The sequence below is a fragment of the Archocentrus centrarchus genome, chromosome 22 (genome assembly GCF_007364275.1).
Source record: "Archocentrus centrarchus isolate MPI-CPG fArcCen1 chromosome 22, fArcCen1, whole genome shotgun sequence".
NCBI classification, from domain to species: domain Eukaryota; kingdom Metazoa; phylum Chordata; class Actinopteri; order Cichliformes; family Cichlidae; genus Archocentrus; species Archocentrus centrarchus.
The window spans coordinates 9,392,889-9,418,301 of NC_044367.1; the positions used below are offsets into that span (position 1 = coordinate 9,392,889).

At 42.4% G+C, this 25,413-nt stretch overlaps 1 protein-coding gene across 2 annotated transcripts; it reads left to right on the forward strand.

Moving 5' to 3' along the window:
• The first annotated feature begins 1,741 nt into the window (after positions 1–1,741).
• bmf1 (BCL2 modifying factor 1) lies at positions 1,742–10,139 on the forward strand. 2 transcript variants are annotated; one of them, XM_030719500.1, is made up of 4 exons: positions 1,742–1,877; positions 3,763–3,960; positions 4,599–4,801; positions 9,472–10,139. In XM_030719500.1, the coding sequence occupies exons 2-4, from the start codon at positions 3,789–3,791 to the stop codon at positions 9,586–9,588; spliced, it is 492 nt and encodes a 163-aa protein (XP_030575360.1). In that variant the 5' UTR covers positions 1,742–1,877; positions 3,763–3,788; the 3' UTR covers positions 9,589–10,139. The 2 variants fall into 2 exon arrangements, with proteins under 2 accessions (XP_030575360.1, XP_030575361.1); XM_030719501.1 differs by having other exon boundaries at positions 4,629–4,801.
• The last annotated feature ends 15,274 nt before the right edge of the window (positions 10,140–25,413 follow it).

Genomic DNA, 25,413 nt, shown 5'->3' on the forward strand with positions numbered 1-25,413 from the left:
GAAAATTACTCCAACATGGACACAGGAATGATCATAGTCTGAAAGCAAATGAGACTGTGTTCTTTTTATTTCAGGCAGGTAAGACAGGTGAGCTGTTACACAGTTATAAACAAAGATTATTACAATTATCTGTAGCAGTGGAGTTATCTTGTAGCAGTGCAGTTATCTTCAGCTCCATGCCAACTGTCACAATCATTTTTATTTTACTCTAAGCAAAAGACTTGTTTCAGTGAGAAAATGCTGAGTTATACCAGATTAGACAAGAGTTGGACTGAAAAATCAGTGACAACAAATCATATGGAGTGATGAATCCAAATGTGAAATTTGAAGAAGAAGAAGAAGAAGAAGAAACAGCCTTTATTGTCCCACAGAGGGGAAATTTGGGTGTAACAGCAGCCGCAGTTATTATAAATATAAATATAATAATTTACATTATTAAGAAAAAGAATATATATATAAAAACAACAAACAAGATTAAACATAATAATAATAATAATAATAAAAATAATAATAATAATAATACTATATACAATGTACATGATGTGCCTGTGTGTTGAACCTTAACAGGCCGGACTATTTGCAATATATTATATATTATCCTACAATGTGTAGGTTATTGTGGTTTTGTTGGGAGCAGTGATGGTTATACAGTCTTACAGCTGCTGGGAGGAAGGATCTGCGGTAATTTCTGGCTCAATTTCAATGTCCTTGTTGATATGTACAGAGGAGGTCTGGAGAGAGATACAGCAGTGAGTGTCTACAGCCATCTGTAAAATAAAGTGGAGGCTCTGTCATGATTTGGGGCTTCATTTCAGCCAGTGGTGTTGGAGATCTTGTCATAGTTGATGGAATTATGAATGCCAAACAGTTAGATTTTGATCTGGGCTTCATTTTTCAGATTCCAAACACAATGACAGTGCAGTAAAAACATACCTGTATAGAAAAAACAATGTAACAATGGAAGTCATGGAGCACAGACCTCAACTTTTTGAGTTGAGTTTTGAATGTCCATCAAGAAGCCTGGAGAACTATTCCTGAAGACCACTTAAAGAAATTCTATGAAAGCTGCCTCACAGAGTTCAGGCTGTGTTGGAGAATAAAGGTGGTCATACCAAATACTGACTTTCAAGCTCATTAGAATCATACAAACTGTTTTCACCTCGTATACTGCATTCCTATGTACTTGTTCATGTTTCGGTAAAACACTGTACCGATTTCTATTTTTCTTAGAAAAATATAAAGAAATGAGAGTTTTGCGTAGTACTTACCATAGAGGAAAATCCAGCTTATAGTGTGATTAGACCCAAATACATTCAAATTGTAATCAACTTTAATTGCAGGCTGCATTATTTCTGCAACCTCTTAAATGCCAGATGAATATATAAACAAATGAACGCATAACTTTCAGTACAAATAAACCAGCAAGATGACAGCAGTTTCTAACCAGAATAACCAGAAGAGAACAGTAGTAGCGTGAAAGCGGTCTCGTGCTCTGGGGAATTTCCCCTTCCACGTGTCTGATTACATGACGGAGAAGGCATGACAAAAACAAAGCCGGCTATTGGCTGCAGTACCCAAATACAGCTGACTCTTAAAGGGCAGTGCTCTGCCTATGCTCGGGAGTAGTGCAGCCAGCCGACGGATAAGCTACCCTCTTTAAGAAGGAGGGTTTGTTTACTAATTTCCGCACCACGCCCCGGTGGCGGAGTCAGCTGACGTCTCCGTACAGAAGTCGGCTGGCAGAGCGTTTCCTCGCAGAATGGAAGTAGTCGTGGAGGCGATAAGGACTAAACTCATTTGACTCAGCAGGATTCTTCAGTTCTTAGGTATTTTTTTCTGGGTACAGGACAATCGTTACAAGGAAGCCGATCTCTGTGGTAAGTCCGTCAGAAACCTTTTAAGCGCTGTTAAGCGTCCTTATCCAGTGTGCGCTCTCTATCGGGGCGGACTTACTACACCAGATAACATGCGCGTCCTTAAAAAGAACCAACACAGGCAGCGTGCTGGTGTTTTCGTCGAAATACACCTTTGCGTCAACGTAAATCGCGTTGATTAGTGTACCTAATCGTCAGGGCAGTCTGTTTATCAATGCTTTTTCATTTACTTAGCCTGTCATTCATGCAGCGGAGATTTGAATTATACCGGCTTTCCCGGTTTACGCAGCTCCCTGGGTGAATGGGCTTTGGACTACGGGGCGCCAAGTGCGTCTCTGGGTACTCTGTTAAAACGCTGAAACGGCCGTTTTATTTCTATTTTTAAAAAAAAGAAAAGAAAAATTAATTAACAACTGTAAACGTGGTATTACACATATGCCCGCTTTGTTCTTTCCAGATCAGTGTTTTTACTTTTTTTTTTTTTTTTACTCCAGATGTCATTTTTTAAAAAGCCTTTTTCGACTAAACTTAGATTTAAAAATCGCTCTGCTTTTAGACACGTTTAGATTAAAAATGCCTTGAAAATGGCATTTCTTTGAGTATGAGAAAGTGTCATTTCTCGATATGAGTAATGTTACATTAAGCTGATACGGCGTGGTGTAAGGCTCTTAAAGCCGTTGGATAGAAACTGTGTCAATAGCAGAGCTCCCTCGCCACCACCTCCACCCCCACCACTCCATCTCTCCCTCCTTCCCCTTTGTTATTTTTGTCTGCAGCAGGGGGAGCTACTGTCTGACACAAACATGCAGCTCAGTGCCTGGTCAGTAGAGCAGTACAGACAGCGACACAGTATATCTGGAAGTTGAACCTAGTTTTTTTTTTTTTTCTCCCTCAGCCCATGTTCTTTCTCTGTGTTTGTCAAAACAAAGCATTAAGTGGCTTTACACACAGGGTTTATTGTGAACGCACACAGTATATCGTGAGGTCTGGGCATGCTAGAGGCAGGCCAATCTGCTTATGTTGGGTGAAGAAATGAAAACTCCTCCGGGAGCTGGCAAGCTGACAGACCAGGGAAGGGAGAGTGGCTTAGGATTATCCTCAAAGACTGTCATTACCCTTTTGCTGTGGATCCTAATTTGGAAGTGTGGTAGTAGTCTAACCCCGTAATACAACTGCAGTGGTGACTTTGAGTTTTGCCAGTGAGGCAACTTGAATTTCATCCATATTTTGATAACTGTTTGACCCCCTATATTACTCAGGGTTGAGTGCAGTGCATTATTGACTCAGGAGAGTTTGCCAAATGCTCCTTGAGATTCTTGCCACGCTGCAGTAAAAAAAAAGTATAATGAATCATAATGAGGCATTTTATTATTGTCATCAAATATCCACTCTAATATCCATATAAATGTCAGATATTTATATACATATGGAGCACTGATACTATTAGCACAGTTAGTAATTATGGTACAGACAAAAGATAATCTACCTCTTATTTAATCTAGTCAGCCAAAGTCCCTCAAATGTATCTGTGGCTCAACTGAGTTGCCTAACCACAGTGAATTGTGTGGTTTCATCACCGAGTTGAACAGAGCAATTTGTCTAAATAAGCACTGAGATCTTTGCCACAAATTAAGGCAGACTGTTTGCTCATTTTCTCTTCCCCAACTTATCCACTGTGGTTTTATTGATTTGAGGGCACTCATTATAGGCCAGACAGGTTGTCTATAATGATAATGAATGCTTTGGTGGAATGGACGAATAATGAATGTGTCTGAGATCATCTCATCAGCTCTAATGCAGATTTAGAACTTGGGATGCTGTACCCGCTGGAAGACGATTTATGCACGTTCAGCTTCATCTTCTCTTGTCCTGTCGTGTTACTTTTAAGGCTACTCATCTCGAAGTGCCCCCCGTATGGACGATGAGGAGGACGATGTGTTTAAGCCAAAAGCCCGCTGCTGGCACACCACATTCAGGCAGATAAAGTGTGAACACCGAGGCACACAGACACCCGGTCCTGCCCTGGTACCAAACAACGGCATGCTGCCCTGTGGAGTCGCAGAGGAGCCCAGACCACTCTTCTACGGTGAGGCTGACAACATACTATATTTCAAAAGAGGAAAAAAAAAAGGAACATTGCCTTGTGCGTGATAACCGGTGTTATAAAACTGAAGCACGAAAGCATAATGTGAGACTTACTGTGAGGAATGGTTAACAGTGTTGCTGCGCTGATCTCACCCTTGGCGCCTGATAGTCGTCATCACATTCACTTTTATGGTCTGCGTGCAGTGTACCCAGCTGCTTTGCTATTCAAAAGGCGCCAGACTGGCATTGTGACCGAAACGATGTGACAGAAGTGCTCACCTGTGCAGCAGCTCTTCAGAGAACTGATTATCAGTGACAGCAGTTACACTGGCGCCATACACGAGTAATCATTCCAAAGGAGCCCCATAGCTACTAACTGACCTTAACATCTAGGTCATGCGAGTTTATTGTGTGAAACTATTAATGATCATAAAAAAGAAACACCATAAGCTAGGCAAATTGTGGTTATAAAGCCGAGAAACCCGTTTGCTCAAAGGCACGTTCAGCAGTACTTTAGCAGGCTGATCTCTGTACCTGTTGTAAAGAAAGGCATGCCCGGTGTCTTTGCTGTATTCAGGTATATTTTACTGAACACGTGTTGTTTACAAAATAATAAGTATGAGCCCTGACACTCAACAGGTAACGCAGGTTTTCGATTGCACTTCCCAGCACGCTTTGAGCTTGTTGGGGATCACGAAGCGCGGCAACAAGAAAGCGAAGAGCAGCCAAACAGGATGGAGCGTCTGCCCTGGCAGCGACCCGTGGCACGCGGCGTGGAGGCTTGCATTGGACAGAAGCTCCAGCTCATAGGAGACCAGTTTCACCGGGAACGCCTACAACTGGTGAGGAGGATGGTTGCATTCTGCTAACTGTACATACATCAGCTTTAACTGAGTGCTATGTTACTACTCAGGTAGTAGGAGCAGAATATGCATTTAGTGCCACACATTAAGTGTGTAGGGCAACCTGATTCCTTTGACAGTTTTCAAATTTGACTAAACTGCAGATTGCTCTCTGTGACTGATAACAGGCAAATATACCTCTATTGTGTTTTTTTTTTTTTGGATAAGCTGTCTGAGCCGGTAAAGCAAATGCAGAAAACCAGGAAGATGCACTGACATGCAGGCAACAATATGAGGAAAAAGATGCCATAAACCCTCAGCTTCTCAGCTGAGAGGTTACAATAGCATTGGTTCATTACAGATACACATACAGCACAAGTTTGCTGGCATCAAACTAGAGGGGAACTCTTTTGTGTCCCCCTGTAAGTGCCTCAGGTTAAGTGGGTGTTTATAAAGTCGGAGCAGTGAAAAGTTAAATCCACACATTAGCCACATCATCTGCACACTTCTTTAAAAAAAATCAATATTTGGATCTCATTTTGATCTGACAGAGATTAATTGTGGGTCAAAAGTTTCCTCTCTATTATGGTGCTTGGGTTATATTTGTTTTGGAGAGGCTGTACACATGCAGAACTTTACCCCCCCAACCCATCCCCCTTTCCCCTCAAGCCAAAGATATTTCAGAACCAGGACAGCCCTTCCCCCACTTCACCAACCCCGGGCCCCCCTTCCCCTGCCTCCTCTTCCTGTTTATTTCTGTCTCTCTTTCTCTCTCTCTCTCTTTTCCCCAGTTTCCTTAGTGTGCTGGCTATTGGTGTGGAGGATGACTGTACTCAAACAACACACTGTGGTCAGGGTGACAGTGTCCACTGAATTAGTGTAGTGCTGCTGTGTGGGTGTGTTGTAAAACATACTGTTATTTCTTAAGCTTTAAATATGCATAGATCCCCTGGGAGAGTCTCTGCAAAGTGCAAGACTTTTGTTGCGCAGGTGGTTAACAGTCTAACACGCGTATTTATTTCACACATTTATACACACGCACACACATCCACACATGCTGATACATCCAAGAAAAAAAGCAGAAGTGGTAGAGGTAGGTAAACATGTTGTAACCCGAAGCGCTGCACGTGAGCCCAGAGGGGAACAGCTGTGGTTCCAGGGAGTCTCAAGGCAGCCCCTTCCCTTGGCGAGGAGCAAGCACAGGAGACACACGCACACACGCACACACAGACAAAAGTGGTTTACTCAGCCATAGGCAGAAGGGGGGAAGGGTGGGGGGGGGGGGGGGGGGGGGGGGGGGGATCCATAATGATGGTTTAAGGATGTATAAGGGGGATGGAGGGTGGAAATTGAACCTCAAATGATCAAGTAACAACCATCTTAAGTTGTCTTAAGAGCTCCCTGTGGGGAAATGGGATGGCCAGTATGCACACACACACACACACACACACACACACACACACACACACACACACACACATATATATATATATATATATATATATATATATATATATATATATATATATATATATATATATATATATATATATATATATATATATATATATATATATATATATATATATATATATATATATAATTTATTTATTTTTTACTTCAAACTCTGATTGTTCTCATGCACTTATCAAGCAGATGTTATTTATATCCCTGCAGCAACACAGGATGACTCATGTATTGTGACATGGGCAGACACACACACACACACACACACACACACACACACGGGCAGACAGCAGGATGGTTGCTATGTATGTGTGATCAGGATCTACTGACGTACAATGGAGGCAGTCCTGGCTCAAGAGATGAGGAAGTGGTTTGTGCTCACTTTGCTGGTTGAGTAAACAGCAGAGGGGACAGTCAGAGTGAAAACTGTCCTGTGAAGTCATGTGCTGAAGACATATATGCTTAGATAGTGGATAACTAAAAAAGGGAAAAATGTTTTTTTTTCTTTTGTCCTTTAAGCGTAGCTGTGCTTCGGCTACTGTGTTAAGTGTCTGTGGTTTGCTGTTGTAGAGGGATGTTTTTACAACTCAAACACTTAAGTGCGGTTTTGGATGCGTGATTCCACCGAAGCCTCTGTAATTACTATTTCTGGTTCTGTTTGTGCAAGTTATTGTATTGTACGTGTGTACATGCTCATGCATGAATACACCCATACTTGTTTTTCTGCTTTCTGCTTTTCGCCATCTCTCACTTCTCAGTATCGCACGGTCTGGCAGTCAGTACAAAAACTCTCACTGGATAATAGTGTTACTGTTTGCCAGTTCTCATTCCTGTTGCTCCTGTCAGTAAGCAAGTTATTCAGTGCAGACACTTGTCCCGGAGCAATCCAAATACCTTTGACTGCCATCATTTTGATGGATTTTGGTGCACTGTGGCTGCCAGTGCCTTCCATGGGAGCCCGTGGCCCCTAGCGAAAGGAGGGATTAGGTAGCGAAGGAGTGCTGGTGGATGCTGACAGATAAATTGCTCCTCAGTCAGAAAGTGCTGGAGGGGACTCTGAGGTCCCCAGAGGATGGCTGACATTAGCCGACCTGCCATTTGAGACACAGCAATAATGACATTCACAATGGCAGGAAGACTGCTTCAGCCTGCGCAGGGCAAGGAGCAGAGTTGGGTTTCATCCCCATGTTTTTTTAAGAGAGACGACTCCTGGTGCTTTCGATAGGAGGTGTTGAAAGCAGGGTTGAATATCTCCTCTGTGTGTGTGTGTGTGAATGTGTGTGTGTGAATGTGTGTGCGTGAGTGTGTGTGTGTGTGTGTGTGTGTGCGTGTTTGCACACACGCAGCGTTTGCCGCTTTATCTCTTCACTGTTCCAGCGAGTGCACGGCACTCTCTCCTTTCAGCACTTGTGGAAGGGGAGGGAGGAAAGTTGCGCTGGAAGTAATAACAAATGGTATTTACTTTTCTTTCATTGTTCTTTGATTATTTGTGTTGACGGGAATGTCTATTTGTGCTGTTCCCTATTATCTTGTGCAACTATTTGTATTATTCCCTCGGCCTTTCTCTGCTCACTGATACGAGTAATGCTGAGTTTCTTGCTGAAGAGGCTGGCCCGTTTGCTCAAGCAATAAGGCAGAGCTTGTGAGCAGCTGGCTTGACTGACAGTCTGCACTGATAAAGCACATCAGAACAGTGTCAGCGTGACGAAATGGGGAATCTGGCTCGACTCAGCCGCTCTATCGCTGACTAAATTTAGTCTCATTTTGACAGTTGGTGGCGTGACTCATGACTAACTTGCGGCAAGCCTGCACACACCTCTTTTTGTCACTCTTTCTCTTTTTCTCTCTGTTTGTGTCTAAGCTTGGCAGAATAGAGGGTGAAAGGTCACAAGGACACACGATAAATCCCACAGCATTTGACTCCTGCAGATTTTATACTCTTAACAGAAAAACGCTAAGCCTCATTAAATATTGACATACAGTATTGATATACTTGCACATACGCAGGCCCTTTTTCTCTCTTTCATCGCAGAGCCAGCCTCATGTAATTTAGTTAAATTGAAAACACTTCAGGCATGATACTGTTTACCAATGCTGCTGGCTTCCAGCACTGCAACATTTTGTCCTGCATATAAATACTGCCTTTGTTTATGTGAAGCAGACATCATGCTATTATTACATCCTTATCAAAATATCTCCAGGCAAGATTTAGATGTCATTAAAGAGAAAACTTCTCGGGAGTCTTTGCCGTAGTGTTTTTACCTCTATTTTGAGGTGAGAGAGCGGTAAGTAAGATACAGACCTGCTGCCTTGAAACTGCTAACGCTTATGCAACACCCTGCAATGTTCACCACAAATTGATAAGAGTATGGAAACCCGGAGGCTTATCACAGTGGCAGTTCTTGACTGTTAACTAGGTCAAGGTTTGGACACTAGTCATGTAAATATGGCATATCTAATCACCGCCTTGGGTTATTTTGGCTTTTGTAAACAATAATATAATGATATCAAGAGAACAGAGTACACTTTCTGTCATTGTTGTGAACAAAAGTAATCTCAAGTCCCCGTAGTTGTCTTCAATTTACAACCCTCATGGTCTGAAAATAGCCGCTGAATTATCAGGTGTAGTGGAGTCTGCCTTTCGTCTGGGGATGAGATATTCAACTACTGTAGCTCTCTCATGCAGATACGTGTTTTCCACAGACTCCCTGCCTCTCATCAAGAGCCCCCTAATCCCATTTGGTGCAATTATCTTATCTCAGCTTCTCAATGGCAGAGATAGCATTATCCTCCTAATCACACACAATCCAATTGGCTCGCAAACCTGAGAGAGTCTCCTCCTGAGCTTCTGGCTGCTAGTCTGTGCCAGGAAGATTAGAAAAAAGTGTGACCGTACGATAAACGTGTTTATGGCTTGGAATGTCTGTAGGGAAGCCCGGCTTGTGTAGGGATCCTGCACACAAAGGGAATCCTCTCTAATAAATATTGTTGGGAAGCGAAGCAGAGTGCTGTGAAAATATCAGCATCGTTCCGGCATCTCGTTCTGTCTTATGTTCCTCTCCGCGTGCTCGCCGTGAATCAGCATACATCACAGACAGAATAAACACAACCAAAAACTGCAAATAATGGCTAGACCTAGCACTTTGTTTTGAGTTTCTATAGAGTGCACTAACTGCAGTGTGTTTCGTCTTGTGTTGTTTCAGTATCATCGAAACCAAAGGAACCAGGGGCCGCTGTGGTGGCGCCTGGCCGCGGCTCTCCTCAGCCTTCTGTTTGATAGGGGGTTCTTTGCTGGAGGAGGTGGCGCAGGACGGAGGTGAGGCGACCGTCCCGTTTATTCATCTCTGTGAGGAACTGGACTCCTAATGGCACTGTCTAATCTAACACGGGTCTGTTTGGGGGAGAAAACAATTGAAGCAACAAAGGTCACCGCGGGACGGAGACAACCAACTTTTATACCAGGTTGTTTTTTTTTTGCTTTGTTTTGGGGGTTTTTTTCCTTCCAAGAAGATGCCAAGTTGCTCTGAGATTCCACTAAAGGGCAATGTTCATATTTTGGCATACCTGTGGTGTAGTAGTTTTGTACAGTACATTGTTCTTGTTCACTTTAATGACCTCTCACAGACCCTGGGAATGCCTTATTCAGTGTCTTCTGCCAGAATGAGTATTGAGCAATTTAGACAGGCAAGATAAGATGGTTAGGAAATGAAAGAAAACACAGTGATGTTTCCCAGGTGACCAGTCAAGTTGATTTACTAACTTCCAAAGAGGCAACTTCTCAGAACAAAGCATTTTGCACCTCACCTCAGTGGAACATTTATCTTTTCCTGTCTTACTTTCAGTTTTTCTTTTCTTACTCCCCCCTTTTCTCTGTCATGGTATTAAGTTTGAGAACACCCCCACCCCCCCCACCCCACCCCCCAGTACCACTCATAAAGTTTTGGGAACAATGTTTCTGCGCGTGTAGAAGCAGGCCCTCTGTGAAATGTGATCTAAATATCTTTTCATATGCAAAGCGAGTCATGTGCTACATGTCAAATGTTTGGGACTTTTTGCTGAGTATCTGGGTGGAGTTTGTAGTTCTTAACGTCACTGTCTGGTCAAACGAGCCAGGTGGCTGTACACCTCAAAAAGAAAGTGAAAATTTATACTAAGGCAGGTGCAGTCATATAGTTATACAGGTCTCTCTTGCAAATGAGACACTGAGTCTCAATGGGACTACCTGTATAAATAAAGGTTAAATAAAAAATATATATATTGCTAGAAATCTCATCACTTAACATAAAGGTTAATTTGCCATGAACCAGTTAAGACTAGCTGCCATTTTAGCCTTCTTATCAAAAGTGATTAAACTAATTGATATCCTAATTGCTGAAGCAAGTTTGCTATCATTAAGTGCAGTGCTCATTTGGGTTAGTCAACAATTGATAAATGGAAGAGGATGGATGGATGGATGGATGGATGGATGGATGGAAGGATATTGGTGGCCAAATGACATCTGATATGTAGCACAATGAACAGATATATTTTCCAATCACAGGGTGCCAACTTTTGCATGAATGTAAACAACTATTGAAGGTCTTGCACCGTGCACTATATTAGAACATGAGTCAATCACATTGTTACACTGAATAAAAAAAAATCATTTTTTCCCTCCATTAGAGACATTATAAAACATAACCATCATTTTATTCGATCTTTAACTTGGCCTTGTTCCCAGTGTATTGCTCTGATGTTCCCTTTGTTTTTCGACGTGTTCTTTTCATTTGATTGTTTTCAGACCTCCATGCCCTTGAAGTGGAGCTGTGGATCCACTGTGTTTGCACTAGACTTACACCCTTCAAAAGTTCCGAATGTTGACAAGTTAACCTCTGTCTTGTATGAAGGTTGTTTTTTGTTTTGTTTTTTTTTTCAGCTGTGACCTGTTTTCTTGCCACCGCATTTCAGATGTATCCATTCACATGTCTTGAGACAAATAATCAGTGTTGAGACCTGACTGAACGCAGTCTGGAATCTGGATTGGATATCGCTTCTTGAAATTTCACTCACCAGTTTTTCAGACCACATTTAAGAGTTAGAGAGACATGTGCCTAAGTTGAAAGGTTTCCAAGTTTGATTTTCACCCCCGCCCCAATTACACCAAACAATATGCCGTACCCAATGTGTGAAAATAAATCTTCTTCTCTCAGGCCACCTTTATGGGGTATTATATTTTGTCATTGGTGCTGAGATCCAGATTTTGGACATTTGAGCACATGTAACCACCACTGACTCAGCAGACAAGCAGTCTCTGAAATGAAAAAAAAAAAAAAAAGTGAAACAGACTGTAATTATTGTTGAAATATGAATATGTTTAAAGACACTGTTGAAGATGCTGTTTATTGTTTTGTTTTGGGTTTTTATTTCATTGCTGAACCCAGGCCAACTTTTGGACCCAAGGAGCAGTACATATCAGGGGTCTGTAATTACTTGCTCCTTACAATGTGTCAAGTTTATCACTGCATGATTAGGTTCTTTCTCTCGTTTTCTCTCAAGATGTCTCAGGGACAGACTCTGTGGGCTACTGGTAACCTTGAGAATCTGTTACATGGTTAGAAGAAGAGCTGTTTTGTCATTGATTTATATGTGACAAAAACCCCTCATGGTATTGTCAACCCTCCTATTTCCATTTCATCTAGATCTTAGCCAAATTTTCAGCACACTCTTAAAAGGTACCATTTGACCGAGGAGTTTGAGGCTGACTTGCTGGCTGTGGTGGGGACGGAGCTACCGAGTATGTAGTCATAGGTGTGCGAGGTGCAATGAATGTGGTTGTGGTTATAGTTTCCTGCGGATCGTGAACGCTGAGCCAGTCTGTAGCTCCCTGTCTCACCATCAGCTCTTGACTTCCTCTTTGTGCTGCTCCTTCATTACATGGTTGTTGTTCACCAGTTCACTTTCTTTGTAATTTATTTTTTTTCTTCCTTTTATTTATTTAGTTATATTTGCCCATTTCTACTGTATACACCTGTGTGTGCAATTACTTCATTATTTTCCTTTTTTTTCCCTGTTTGGTTCCCGGACTTGTATAGGCTTGAGTTGTTTGACTGTGGAGAGCAGGTTGGCAATTATTGTGCCTGGCATTTCTTCATGTGATACACAGCCCCATCTTCTTTTCTTTTTTTTTTTTCTTTTAGTATCACTTCTCTCTTGTGGGCTTCAGAAGAACAACTGTTTGAATTCATGTAGTTGCCATTAGTTTTAAGTGGTGGCGAGTGTGACTGCTAATGTTCGAAACAGAGCAAAACTTACTGCGACGCATCGTTGCCGACATGTATTTGCGATAAACTGCAGCTGCTGCTCCTCACAAAGAAGAAAACTACAGGCCACAGATGAGTGTTTGATACTCAAAATAAAAAATGAGAGAGAGAGATTGAGGTGGTGGGTTGTGATTTTCCAGGGATCCAACCAGTTCAGACTTTCTTCATCATCTTCCACCATCCAAAAGTTATACCTTTCAGCACCATATGACCGCCCCCTCATAACAAGTAATCCTGCATCTCACCAGTCGCTAGTGATACACATGACATCAGACACAAAGTCACGGGGAGTTCGTTTACTCGGTTGTGTTCAATTTTTTTAATCTTAATCATTGTGTTGTAATCAGTATGCACTGGAAAGTACTTTGTTTCTGTAAATCCCTTAAGTCTCTTATCTGTTGTGTGTTAATGTATAGTATATACTCTGGTTTGTTCTCCTGAGCCATGTGTCAGACGCATTCTGTGCAGTGACCAGGTAGGCTCAGGTATGACGGCCTGTTTGATTTATTGGGAAGGGAACCAAGCTACCACGGCGCCCTGTATAATTTTATTAGAATGAGGTTCCCAAGCGGCATACGTGAGTGTAGAGAATCCCAAGAGAGACGTGTATTTTATGGAAACCGTCAGTGTCTTGAATTTTGTAGTCCACTTTATATAAATTTGAAGTTTTTTTTGGTTTTCTTTGAGGAAGGTTTTGATTTTGAATTTTATAAATAACATTTCTTCTTTGTGGTCTTTCTTAATTTTTTTTTTATTGCATTTTCTTAAGAAAAGGGGTCTGCTTTTATAAGGACAGTTCATGCTTTTAAAATGACTTTTTAATACCAGTATGATCCTTTTGAAGTCAGCGAGATCAAGAGCATTTTTTTTTTTTTTTTTTTTTTTTTTTGGAAAATGAGCTTGCAACATTCCTTGCACATCTTACTGTTATGTATACACAAAACCAAATTGATTCATGGTTGTGGTTGAGTATGCTCATGAGGTTGTAGCCATGAAATACTGTCCCTTCTTTTTACAGAACCGATAAAGTGTAAATTTATTTCTAAGGAAAAAAAAAAACCCTGGAATATGCCTTTAACTGCTCAGTTTCAATGAAGTCTTGATTATCACACACTCTCTGTATACCAAGAAATGAGACCCAGCGAAAATGTAGCATTTTTGTAAACATTGACTGTGTGTTTTCGAGACTCTACTGTGCACTCATTTTTGTGTTTATATACTTTTTTTTTTGATTGTTGATATAATATGGAAGTACAGACAATTTGTTATGTAGTGCAATATGCTGTACATGCAGAGCTTTGCTCTACAAATCTTTTTTTTTTTCTGGATTTCTTGTTGCTTATTGGTACTTTTTTCAATAAAATTTTATTGAAGGTATCGAGTTGACTCATGTTCATGTTTGCCTTTTGCATAAAGCACCACATCAGCAAGTTTTAAAGGCAGTAATATTATGTAAGTTCTGTGGGAGAGACCGTGCAAAAAAAAAAAAATCTTTGAGAAATCTTATCTCTGCAGGCAGGTAAGAGTAATAAGTCTGGTAAAAGTAAAAGATATTAAATTCTTGCAAAATAAATTAAGACTACTTAATTTAATAAAAGTGCAGTTTCTCTTATTGAAAACTGTTGTTGCTATTTTCTCTTCATGGCAGCCAGAGTCTGACCTTAGACAAAATGGGAGCACTGCTATTTTGCTCCACTCCCACTCTTGAGCCTGAGCTTTAAGTAGCTCTGCATTGTGAAATATAAACCACTAATAGATTAGCCAAGTGTCTCAGGCTAGCCAGCTTTTTAATCTACCCAGGCGTTTGGCAGACAGTGCCCATCATATCCCCGCTGCTGTTAGGTCATTAGTTTGGTGGGAGCAGCGGGGCTTCCAAAGCACTCTTAATGAAGGCTGTCTGAATAGCAATGCACACACATTCAAACATACATACACATATGCAGAAAAGCAAGTATTGCATGACAACTGAATGCAGGAAATGAGAAAAGTTACTGTCACAGCCTAAAAGGTTGAGAGCAGTCCTGCTGTGCCTGCAGATTAGTTACACCGCAGCATCGATGCCCTAAAGTCATGGCAGAGATTGATTACTCCTGACACATGTAAATATTAAAGTTAATTGTGCATTACTAGTCTGTGTGCACAAGTGCATTCTTTGCACAGTGTTTAAAAATGAAGCATCCATTTATCCTGAAGATGTATATTTTGATATCTGCCCAAGACAAAAGTTTAAGTACTTGTGAAGTGAGTCACACCAAGACCTAAGAGGCAAGTTTTTTTTTTTTTTTCCTGCTCTTTCTTTCAACAGAGCAGACAGTATACAGTCTCCTCCTTCAGGGCCGACGCGTGGCACTTCTTTTGTCATGCATGCCAGGTACAGTTTCACACTTTACCGGCACCTGACTCACCTGTTCAGCTGCTTGCAGCAAAGCAACTCCCTTGTCTGCGGCCCCCTGACGCAAAAAAACATGCACACAATGAGTGTGTCAGAGGATGTGGTTTAAACAGAACAACAGCGCCTATTCCAGTCACAGTTGGTTGAGCATACACAACTGTTCAGCGCTCCCCTCCTAATCCTGTGTCTTAGGTGCTTTAAGTGTAGGAACTCCAAGCCTAAACAGGAATGAATTAAGGGTGCCATTTGTGCAACTGTCAGAAATTAATAGTCATATGACTACAGGCCTTAGTGCCATCTCTGCAGAGGAAGTTACTTGCTTTTTTTTCTTTTCCTTTTTGGGATATTTTACTAAATTGGAAGCAGTTTTCCAAGTATATCCCCAGTCTCTCTGTCTGTTTACCTCAGCTTCTCTAGGATCAGCACTTAAATGGGGAGGGCATAGGCTTTCCCTGGCCCAAACAATGGCTCCTCTGTTCCCCTAGCTGGCCCGCCGGCTGAAAGAGACGCCCATTAGTGAAGCGTCTATCTCTGGGGTCAGGCCCAGTGGTCACACACAAGTACGGCTCTTGTTTATGTCTGCAAAGCCAATCAAAACACTGCAGCCTCTGCTGTTAACTCCTGCTTGCCTGGCTCTGTAGTTCGGCAGACCTAAGACCAATTTCTGTTTGTGCTAAAGCCACAGCGTGCAGTGAATTCAACCACAGCTTTTGTGTTTTACGTCATTGATGTGTAGCAAAGAGAATAAAACAACTGCATAAGAGAGAACAGCAAATTAGCACTGACAGCACCTGCTCTGTTTTATGAGCCACAGATTCTTCCCTCAGCCTGAAGCCTGCCTAAAATAGCTCGTCACTACATGGGTAATTACTTAATGGTCACATGTGGGCTTCGTTTTCACTGAGTTGTAATTGAATGTACTGTAGGTGTGATTTGAGACAATGAAAAGCTCAACTGAAATTACATTAGTGAGGCCTTGACTCTTTCAATTTGTTCTCTTTTCATCTTTGTGATTTCTGTCACATTAGTGCCCATGGCCCCTCTCTGGCGCTGCAGGCAAGCTAACCATTTATTTACTGAAATATCTAGTTGTTACCATGTTGACATCATAAACTATTAGAGTGAACGTGGCAAACGCTGCTATTTACCAGCATGCCTCTATGAGAATGTTAGCACACTGAAGCTAGAGTTTAGTTCAAAGCTGCTAGTATGACTGTAAGCACTTGAGTCTTATTGATGAAGGTTATATTCTCTCCAGCAAAACTTAAGCGGAAAAGTTTCTCGCTATCATAAGAACAACAAAGATGTTATCCACTGCATCAGGGAGAGCCACCAGTAACAGAAAAGCCACTCCCACAACCCCCAACCTCACCCTAAAGGGAACACACACCTACACCTCTCCTTTCTATACAGAGCAAAGCAAAACACCACAGGCAGACAACTCCACTTCAGATGGAGTAATGAGTAATAAGCAGCTGTGCCTTTTTTTTTGTTGTTGTTGAAAAGGTACTTTTGCATTTTGTGTCAAATAAACACTTTTCTGATGTCAGCTGGCTAAATGCTGTCGTCAGCAAATGTTATAAAGATCTAAATGCTTAAATTAAAATATGTGAAAAGATTAGAGGAAGACACAAACTCCTCAGGCAAGGCAGAGAAGTGCCACTGTCTCAGTTTTAGATTTATTTAAACACTCCACCACCACCCCCCACCCTACCACCCTCTTTACACACATCTGGTGCTCAGGCAGGCAGTTGTCATGGGAATACGCAGGCCAACAGTGTTGCATGTCACTGTGTGTACGTGTTGTGTGTGTGTATGTATGTGTGTGTGGGGTGTGTGTGGGGTGGGGGGGGGTTCAGCTGGGCATGCTGTGGGCTCAGCAACTCAGCAACCATTCCCGGCCATCCCCAACCCCCCTCTGTCAGCTGTGACTGAACACAGCTGACCTATTCTGGAAAAAAAAGGGGGAAAAAAAAATCTATCCGCCCCCCACTCCCCGCTCCCTGCTCTGCTGGGCCACCGTATGAAAACTCAGAGGAGAGCGAGTAAAAATTGATCTCTTGACACTTAGTAGCTGATAATTAAATAAGCAGTCCTGATTTTTTTTTTTTTTTTTTTTTGCCATTGCAATTTAGGTCATTTTCTCACTTTTTTTTTTTTAAAACTTCTGGCTTTTACGCTGTTTCCAGCCTCCACTTTAATCTGCTGTGGGCGACTGGCTCTTTTCTTTCTTTCTCTGTAGAAGGAGAGGTTGGGCAATCACTATACAAGACTGTGAGTTCCCTTTGTTTACCAAGAGCAACCCAGCAGAGCGCAGTGCTTTGTTGAGCTGCAGTCACTCCCGGCCTCACAGCTGTGACACACACACACACACACACATGCACACACAGAACAGAAATCTCTGACTCACAAACACTAGCAGTATCCTGTGGTCAAGGGGAGGGATTAAAATCCTCAGAGCACAGCTCATGAACCTGCTGAACTTGTCCTCTCCATCCCCTGCTGGTTATTGTTTCCCCTCTGCATTTCCAACTTTATCACTTTTTCAAAATCTTCATACCATCATTTGGACCCAATTAAAGCATACACCCCTTAAGCCTTCACAGGGTAGGCAGCTGTGTCTCTCCAGGTGTAAAAATCCATGCACTTGGCATGCAGCTTAGAAAGACACAACACCAGCCTAATTATGATGGGGGGATGTCACTCAAAAAAGTACATAAACAGGCAGGGTCATTGTTGGGAACTAAATGGCAGGAAAAAGCTTCATGTAGCATGATTTTAAAAAAAAAAAAAACTCACTGGTTTTCTGAGGAAGCACAAAGAGCCTTGTGCACCGGCAAGCCCTAAGGTGTACTGTAATGAGAGTAGAGCTCGCCTCAAGCCTAGTTTCCACATGCAGTGCAGGCAGCAAGTGTAAGGGGCAGGAGAAAGCCTCCAAGCTACAGAACCGGGTCAGTTCAGTGGGTGTGTTTTTGTACCCAGCAGGTTGGCAGGAAACCAGAGACGTCAGGCAGGCAGCTTGTCTTGTTAGCACAGCTCACCTTGATAACAGGAGTGTGGAGAGAAGGATGAGGCTGAGGAAGAAAAACAACCAGCGCACCAGGGGTGGGGCTCCGGGACAATTGTGTGTATGCGTGTACAGTATGTGTGTCTGCAGGCTTCAGTGCGTGCGTCTGCTCACGCAATGGACCTCCTCCAAACAGTAACAACTGGAAAAACATTGGGTAGAGTTTGAAACTTGGAGCAGTTTTTCCGAGCTCATGTTTCACAACAGAGCACCAGGTCCTCCCTCCCTCCTTTTTCTTATTTTCTTTCTCTCTCTCTCTCTCCTCTCTCTCTCTCTCTCACTTCTTCATTTGCCCCCCCCCCCCCCCCCCCCCCCCCGCACGCTCCCCTGATACTCTTTCCCTTCTTTTCTCGTGCAAATGTTATCCACTATCTGCATGTCTATCAGAACCACAAGTACACACATATACACACACACAGAACTTAACAACCCCACATCCTCCCTCCCTCTGTCCTATCTTGCCCCCCCTCCCTCTCTTGCTGGCTGTTGTTGCTGACTGACAGTGCTGATTTACTCCAGGTTTGGCAGGCTGCCAGTTCATCTCAAACAATTGCATGAGCCACAGGGCCAAGTTTGGATGGCAATAAACAAAGTCAGCAATCGGCTCCTTTCCTTTCCTTTCCTTTCCTTTCCTTTCCTTTCCCAGTCCAACCCTAATCTATGAGTCAAAACTTTAGAACAGAGAAAACAGAGAGTTTAGATTTTACTATAACCAAATGTTTTAATATAGATTTAATATAGTGGCGTATAATTTATTTAAATGGCCAAGCAAAACAAGCCTTTTTTATTATACTACCTTTTTGTATGTTTCGTTTCTTTGTCTTCCTCTAACATTAATTCTCCCAGGGAGAGGACAGTCCAGACACTGATAAATTAGCTCACCTCGTCTCATCACACAGAGCTGTCTCTGCCATGGTCACCACCAGCTAGCTGACTGCTGATATCCCTGCATGGTGACTGGCTAATGCAATTGCCCAGAGGACTCGGGATAAACTCCTGAACCCATACTTCTCAAAGCGAGAGCTTGAGACATCTGGAATTGAAAACCACCTGGGACTAAAGCTCTGAGAGCAAAACACACTCCAGTCATCTTATTCCTGGCTGCTCATCATTAACCTGTGGTCACCTCCACTCTACCATGGGAGGACATGAAAACCGTGTTTAAGATAAACAAAACAACAGACACACCGAATCTCACTAATAAGGTTTGGGGAAATGGGACAGAGAATATTTTGTAAAGGGATTATTATTCTATCTGTAATGAAGCTGTTTTATATTCCAGTCTTCAAAAGCAGCTAACTTTCATATCTGCTGTTTTGGCTCATTTAAAAACCCAGAAATTCTGACAGGCAGTCCCAAAAGGACCGCATCAGGGGAGTGTAGTAAAGAAAAAAAACAAAACAAAACAAAACAAGCCATTCCAAATGAACAGATTTGCTCATAAATAATTCTCTTCTAAGACAGCTGAATGAATTTCAAATGCAGACAGAGATGAGGGTGGGCTGGAAAACAAACTAACAGCATAATTTGCAGTCGTGTGTAACATTTGTCTTTGTCCAACCCAACAGTTAAACTGATTTAAAGTACAGCGGTGACAATAAAAATAGCTCATCGCTTCAGCTCTAATGCTGTTTGCCATACAATAGTTCACCTACAGACAGTAGGCTGACCTTAATTCCTTGATATTTCACTTTGTGCTTCATGCAGAGCACTGAGTTGCTGCGTTCTAACTTCACACGATGTGGCTGAGTTGACCCTGCGATGTTTATGTCGACTTCTATTACAGATAACTTCCCAGAAGTGACCTTCATGTTCAGTGAAACTAGTGGGTGGTCTACAAGCTAATCCCCACGCCTGACGCTACACATGCACTAACATTACAGCAACTGCAGGTTGATGTGAAACTGCTGCAAGCCTGTGAAAGCGTCATCGTGGTGTAGTTTTGCGGCATGCACTATGTGCCACTCTACACAGTGACACCAAGCAGACACAGCCAGCAGCTCTCCAGACTTGTGGGGCTTTCATGTGACTGTGCGCTGTGTTGTGGTGCGGTGAGGTTTGCTAAGGATGGGCTCTGCCTAACAAACGGCTGCGATGCTGGAGAGAGACGGTGGTGAGCCTTGTGGTTGCAGCAGACGAAGTGCGGTCGCCGAAATTTACCACACCAGGCATGCACAGGCAGGGGCCCCCAACTGTAGCCTGACCTCTCTGAAAGCCACCAGCATACTATGTTATTACAACTCACCGAGCACTATAACACGGCTTATTGTTTGAGTTTAGCATGCATGGAGCTGCCAGCTTATCAAAGTTGCAGTGTGAAGATGTCTGAAAATCACAAGTCTCCTCCTGCTGTTGGCAAATGCTTACATAAACCTTGGTTGTTTTGCCAGTGAGAATGTCTCAAAACTGTTTTTGAAGCATTCTAGGAAAAACAGCAAGCAGGTCAAAGAAGATAGCACAGATGTAAATAACTCCTGTGCGAGTGATAACAAAGACCCTAACGCCATTGTTTTGGCAAAGCTCGACCTATGACATTTGTCAGCTTTTGACAAGATCACACACCCAGAGAGGTTGGCTCATACTCAAAAACAGACAGTTTTCTGTCATTATCTTACCTCCAGGATGTCCACTAATAGGTTTACAGTGAAAATTGAGCAGATTAACAGCATTAGGGCTTAATAAATCCAGTCATGGGCATGATAAAGACAGGGGGGAGGAATCTAAGTTGTAACTCCCTGCTGGGCTTTAACATGAGAGCACTGCCTAATCTGGTTTCCAGCAGAGGGATTTCAAGCAGGGAAAAATGACTTCACTTCTTACTGGTAAAGGTGAAAACAGATGCAGTAATGATGAATATTGACATCATTCACAGTGTTTAGACTGAGAGTTGGCAATGAATTGCAAGTGTGAATATACATGAATATACAGCCATGATGTTAGCAACCTTATATTTGAAGCCTCAGTGTTAGCATTTGGGCCTTGGCCATGTTTAAGTTATCAAGTGCACCCATAGACCATAAATGTGTGTCAAACACATGCAAATGCTTGCAAATTAGTGCTAAGTAGTAAAAAGTAAGATATTAGAAAATAAGAATTATTGTCACTAAAACTGGAGCATAGACTTTTTGGATGGTCTCTTAGTGCAATTAACCACACAGTATGATTTGCCAGATCACTGTATGAAAAATGCTCAAAAGGGCTGCCAACTCCACAAACACAGTCAAGAGAGCCAGTTCTATGATTAGAAATGGAGCAGGTGAAGTGTGGCAGATGGGTCGGTTATATTTGCCTGCGCCCGCAACTGTTTGTCAGGCAAACAGGCTACACTTTAACTGAAAAGTAAATAAAATCATTCCCCCTGCAGTTGTTATCACAAGGAAATTTTGATATTTTGCGCTTCAACCTTGGCTTCAACTTTCAGCCTCGGGGGCCCTGTTTGGACTGGAGAAACAAAACTGAAGATTTAGTGAAGCATGATATTGTCACATTAATGTTGTCTCTTCCTTTAGGAACTTTGTGACTACAGTAGTACGCCACACATAACCCTGTATCACACAGCTCATTCAAACTTGCTTTTCCTTCAAAAACAGGTTTCTTCTAAAGGCCATTGCACCTCAGTAAATAGAGGGCACCCAGGGATGAATGGTGACTGGGCCCCCAGACAATGCTGACTCCTACAATGCCTTTAGCTGGCACACAGATTTCAGTAATTAGACTGGGACTGTTGCTGGCAGGGGGCCATGCAAGGTCAGAGCCCGAGGGGGGGGGGTGTAGAGGCAATGCTCCCTTCACACACATGAATACATTTTTATACCCTCTGCCTACATACATGCACTTTCCAATGTACCAGAGTATCCCCCTCCTACCCACTCTTACACATGCATGAGTGCACGCACGCACGCACGCGCGCACTCACACACACACACACGCACACACACACTTCCTTGTGTAGCTTCATGGCCTGTGTTACGGTCCTGGGGTTTGTTTGGTTTCTTTACCGCTTGGTAGTTTGGTGGTGGTGGGGTAGTGGTGGTAAAGTAATTACAATGATGAGGAAAGCAAACAGGATGGAAAAAAACTGGGACTTAGCCATGGTCACATGGGGGAGCTTTTTTTCCCCCATTATTGGTCCAATGGGAATCTTTGTTTTCTTTGCTTTAGGATGTTTAGGTGGGGTGGGGGTGGGGGTGCAGATATTCCCTTATTTGTGCTATATAGGGCGCACCGGTAAAGCTGCAGATTCATTAGTGGGCAATAAAAACATGGAGTCTTCTTGTCTCATGATGTAGTTACCGTGAAGCATTACCATGTACTACTGGCTAATTATTTCAATTTAAGAAATCAGATCAATGTGCAGCAGCTGAACAGGCATCTGTAGAGTTTGGTGCACTGCAGCTGGCCCTACTTTCTGCTCACTCTCCTTCTCTCATACTCCCTCCATGAACTCAGGCTGAACCATCCCATACTGCAGAGGTTTTATGATGTACATATCATGGTCAGTCACCCCAAACCAGCGCTGGTTGGCAGAGTGGCGTCGAGTGGTTAACAACACAAGACAAACTATCCAGATACAATCTTGAACTCTTGAACTTATCACAAATACACAGAGAGAGCGGGCAATCAGTGTCACTCTGTCTCTTTAAATCTGTCTCTGTCTCTTTATCTCTCTTTTTGTCTTTCAGGCTCACGGCAATTAAACTTGGCAGTGGATTTCCTAGTACAGTCAGACAAAAAAAACAAAACAAAACAGGAACCTGTATGTCTGTGTTGTTACAGTGATGTTTTGTTGCAAACAATTGCTTCACATGATAGCTTTTTTTTAAAATTAGTTTAAGAGGCTGAGAGTCTGGACAGCGTCTTACCCATTCTAGTCTAGTGCAGCTCGAGAGTTTTCCCCAGGGGTGCGTTGGGCAGTGGGGGAAGGGAAGCTGGCAATCCCCTGCTCTCACGCACCCCCTAGATTAGAACATTAGAAATCACAAGTAGGGAACAAGACTGAAATACCTTCACTGTCTAGAACCCCTCCTTCACCCTCTGTGAACCCCGGGTCATCTGCTTTGTAGTAAACTCTGCTCCCACAACTCGATGCATGGATTGGTTTCTCACGTCGGTGGAGCTGTTTTAGAAATGGGGGCAACTGGTGCAGCTTTTGGAGAAAATATGGACAAGGAAAAAGCAGTTATTAATGAGAAGGTAAATTAAGTTAACAGGGAACACTGGAAGCACTGAGAAAGCTCACGGCTTTGTGAGGTTTGATCTAATAAAGGGGTTTGAAGGACAGATTTAGTTAAGCTATTATCTCAAGCATTCAACGCAGATTCATGTTTAAACAAGAGCTCAACACACGTGCAATTTAGATTTAGTTTATTTTTTAGTTAGTCTGGGTAACTAACGCAGGTCAGTTTGAAAAACTTCTCAAACCCTCCAGTGTTTCTGCCCTGCTTCTCTCACAGTAGAATCATTTCACTTACGTGCTGGCATTGGCAGCCTGAGCAGAGTAATGTAATGTTTGTGGCACAGGCTGTCATGTAGCAGTGTTTACCAGCGGCTGTATCAATTCAGAGTCATGCTGCAGCATCCGAACAATGAAAGCTGAGGCAGCTGGGGCTCTGAGAGCAAGAAACAAGAGACCTTGTCTCCCTTTTTCCCTCTACTCTTTCTTTCTTTTTGTCCTCTCAACAGCTTCTCTCACGTGGTTCTCACACCCCGAAACCTCATGCTTTCAATCACACCCGTGAGGTTTAAGTATGTTACAATGGCTTGCACCAATTCTCTGGCGTCTACAGAGCCAAGTCATGCTCATGTTGCTACATGGGACAAGGAGTTTTGTGTCTGAATTAATGCAATAATCAGCACAGAGAATCCACATTAGTATTAGGGTTTTTTAATGTTGCATGAATCCTATGGGCCTTGCCTGTGGTTTAAAAAAAAATTGTTTAGCACATAATTTTTGTGTGAAAGGGGATTAAAATGCATAATTTGCTACACTGCTAAAGTTTTGGAGTGTGATTAATATACAGTCTTGGATATTTACATGTGACACATGGATGGCTTTATCCACTTTATCCACAGCAGTAAGCCTGTTTATCAAAAGTGCATTACGGCTTGGCAAAGTGTTGATGCCTAAGGGCCAAACTTGTACCAATTATCAATAAAGGGTTAATGACTTGACCTCTGGGTAAACCATGCTTGGAAATCCCCCTCAAAGTGGCACTTCATCTGGACAGCTTAGATTCGTGCCCTTCCCCCATTAACTTTCAGTCACCCACTACCAACATCTATCTGACTCCCTGCAGTCCGCTTCTTTATCAGCTGTGCTGCTGGAAACATCCTTATAGTAGATGGTCCATAACTCAACCTCTATCCCAAAATGCCCAGAGGCCTTGTTAGGATGTGTCAGCCAGAGTTCAATTACATGCTTAAGCTGTGATGGTTTACTTATCAAAGTAAGAAGCCAACATATATAACAGCTCCTGTATTATATGCTGTGTTTCAAAATCAGTTTTTCCAAAAAAAAAAAAAATGCTTCAGCAACTACTCCCAAAACAGGGATTTGCAAGGATTGTTTAAAGCCAGTGTCCAGATTGACAAATGCTAATTTGCTTTTAATTTGCGCATCCTACAGAGATTTTGTATGCTTATAAATATGATGCATTTGTTTTTATTATTGTAATTCAAGAAATCACAAGTGGCATGTCAGCTAATTTGGTATAATAAGACTCAAGAACGGCTCCACCAACCAAACAAGACTTTCTGGTGCAACTCTACTGTCTGCAAAATACCGAGGTTGTTTGTATTGACAGGATGATACGCAAGAGTGTTACGACATCTTTTCTAGTTCAAGCCAACACTCGGTTTAGAAAGTGCACTAGTCAGTCATTAGTACTGTAGCTTTGTCAGGTAATATTGCAAAATCTTTAGGCGAGAGTTGAGTTTACCCGTAGGTATTGATTCCAAGATCATTTTGTGTCAATTAGCAAAAGAAGGGTGTGGCATCTTGGATTTCTGCTCTAGGGCTTTTTTCACTTTTGAGGTGATCACTCAAAAACTTGATACAGAGACAGATTACATGATGCTGTTAGTTTGAATTTGGGTCTCCTGAATGCCCAAAGCATGCTGTTTGTCCATACTGGCGTGAGGCCTGATCATTTGACTGCAGATTCGATTCACATCTGGTAATAAGTCAATACTCAGCTTGGCAGGGTTCGTGTCACAATAACTTTTTTACCATGCACGCTGACCTTTTGCCAACAGCCTTTTCTTCATTGCCTATATTTAATCACAGCATTTGCTTAGTAGAATTAAAGTAACCCCTTCCCCTTTCTTTCTATCCCTCCTTTTGTTTTTCTTTCATTTTTATCCTCTGGTGTGTCTAAGCCTGATTTGC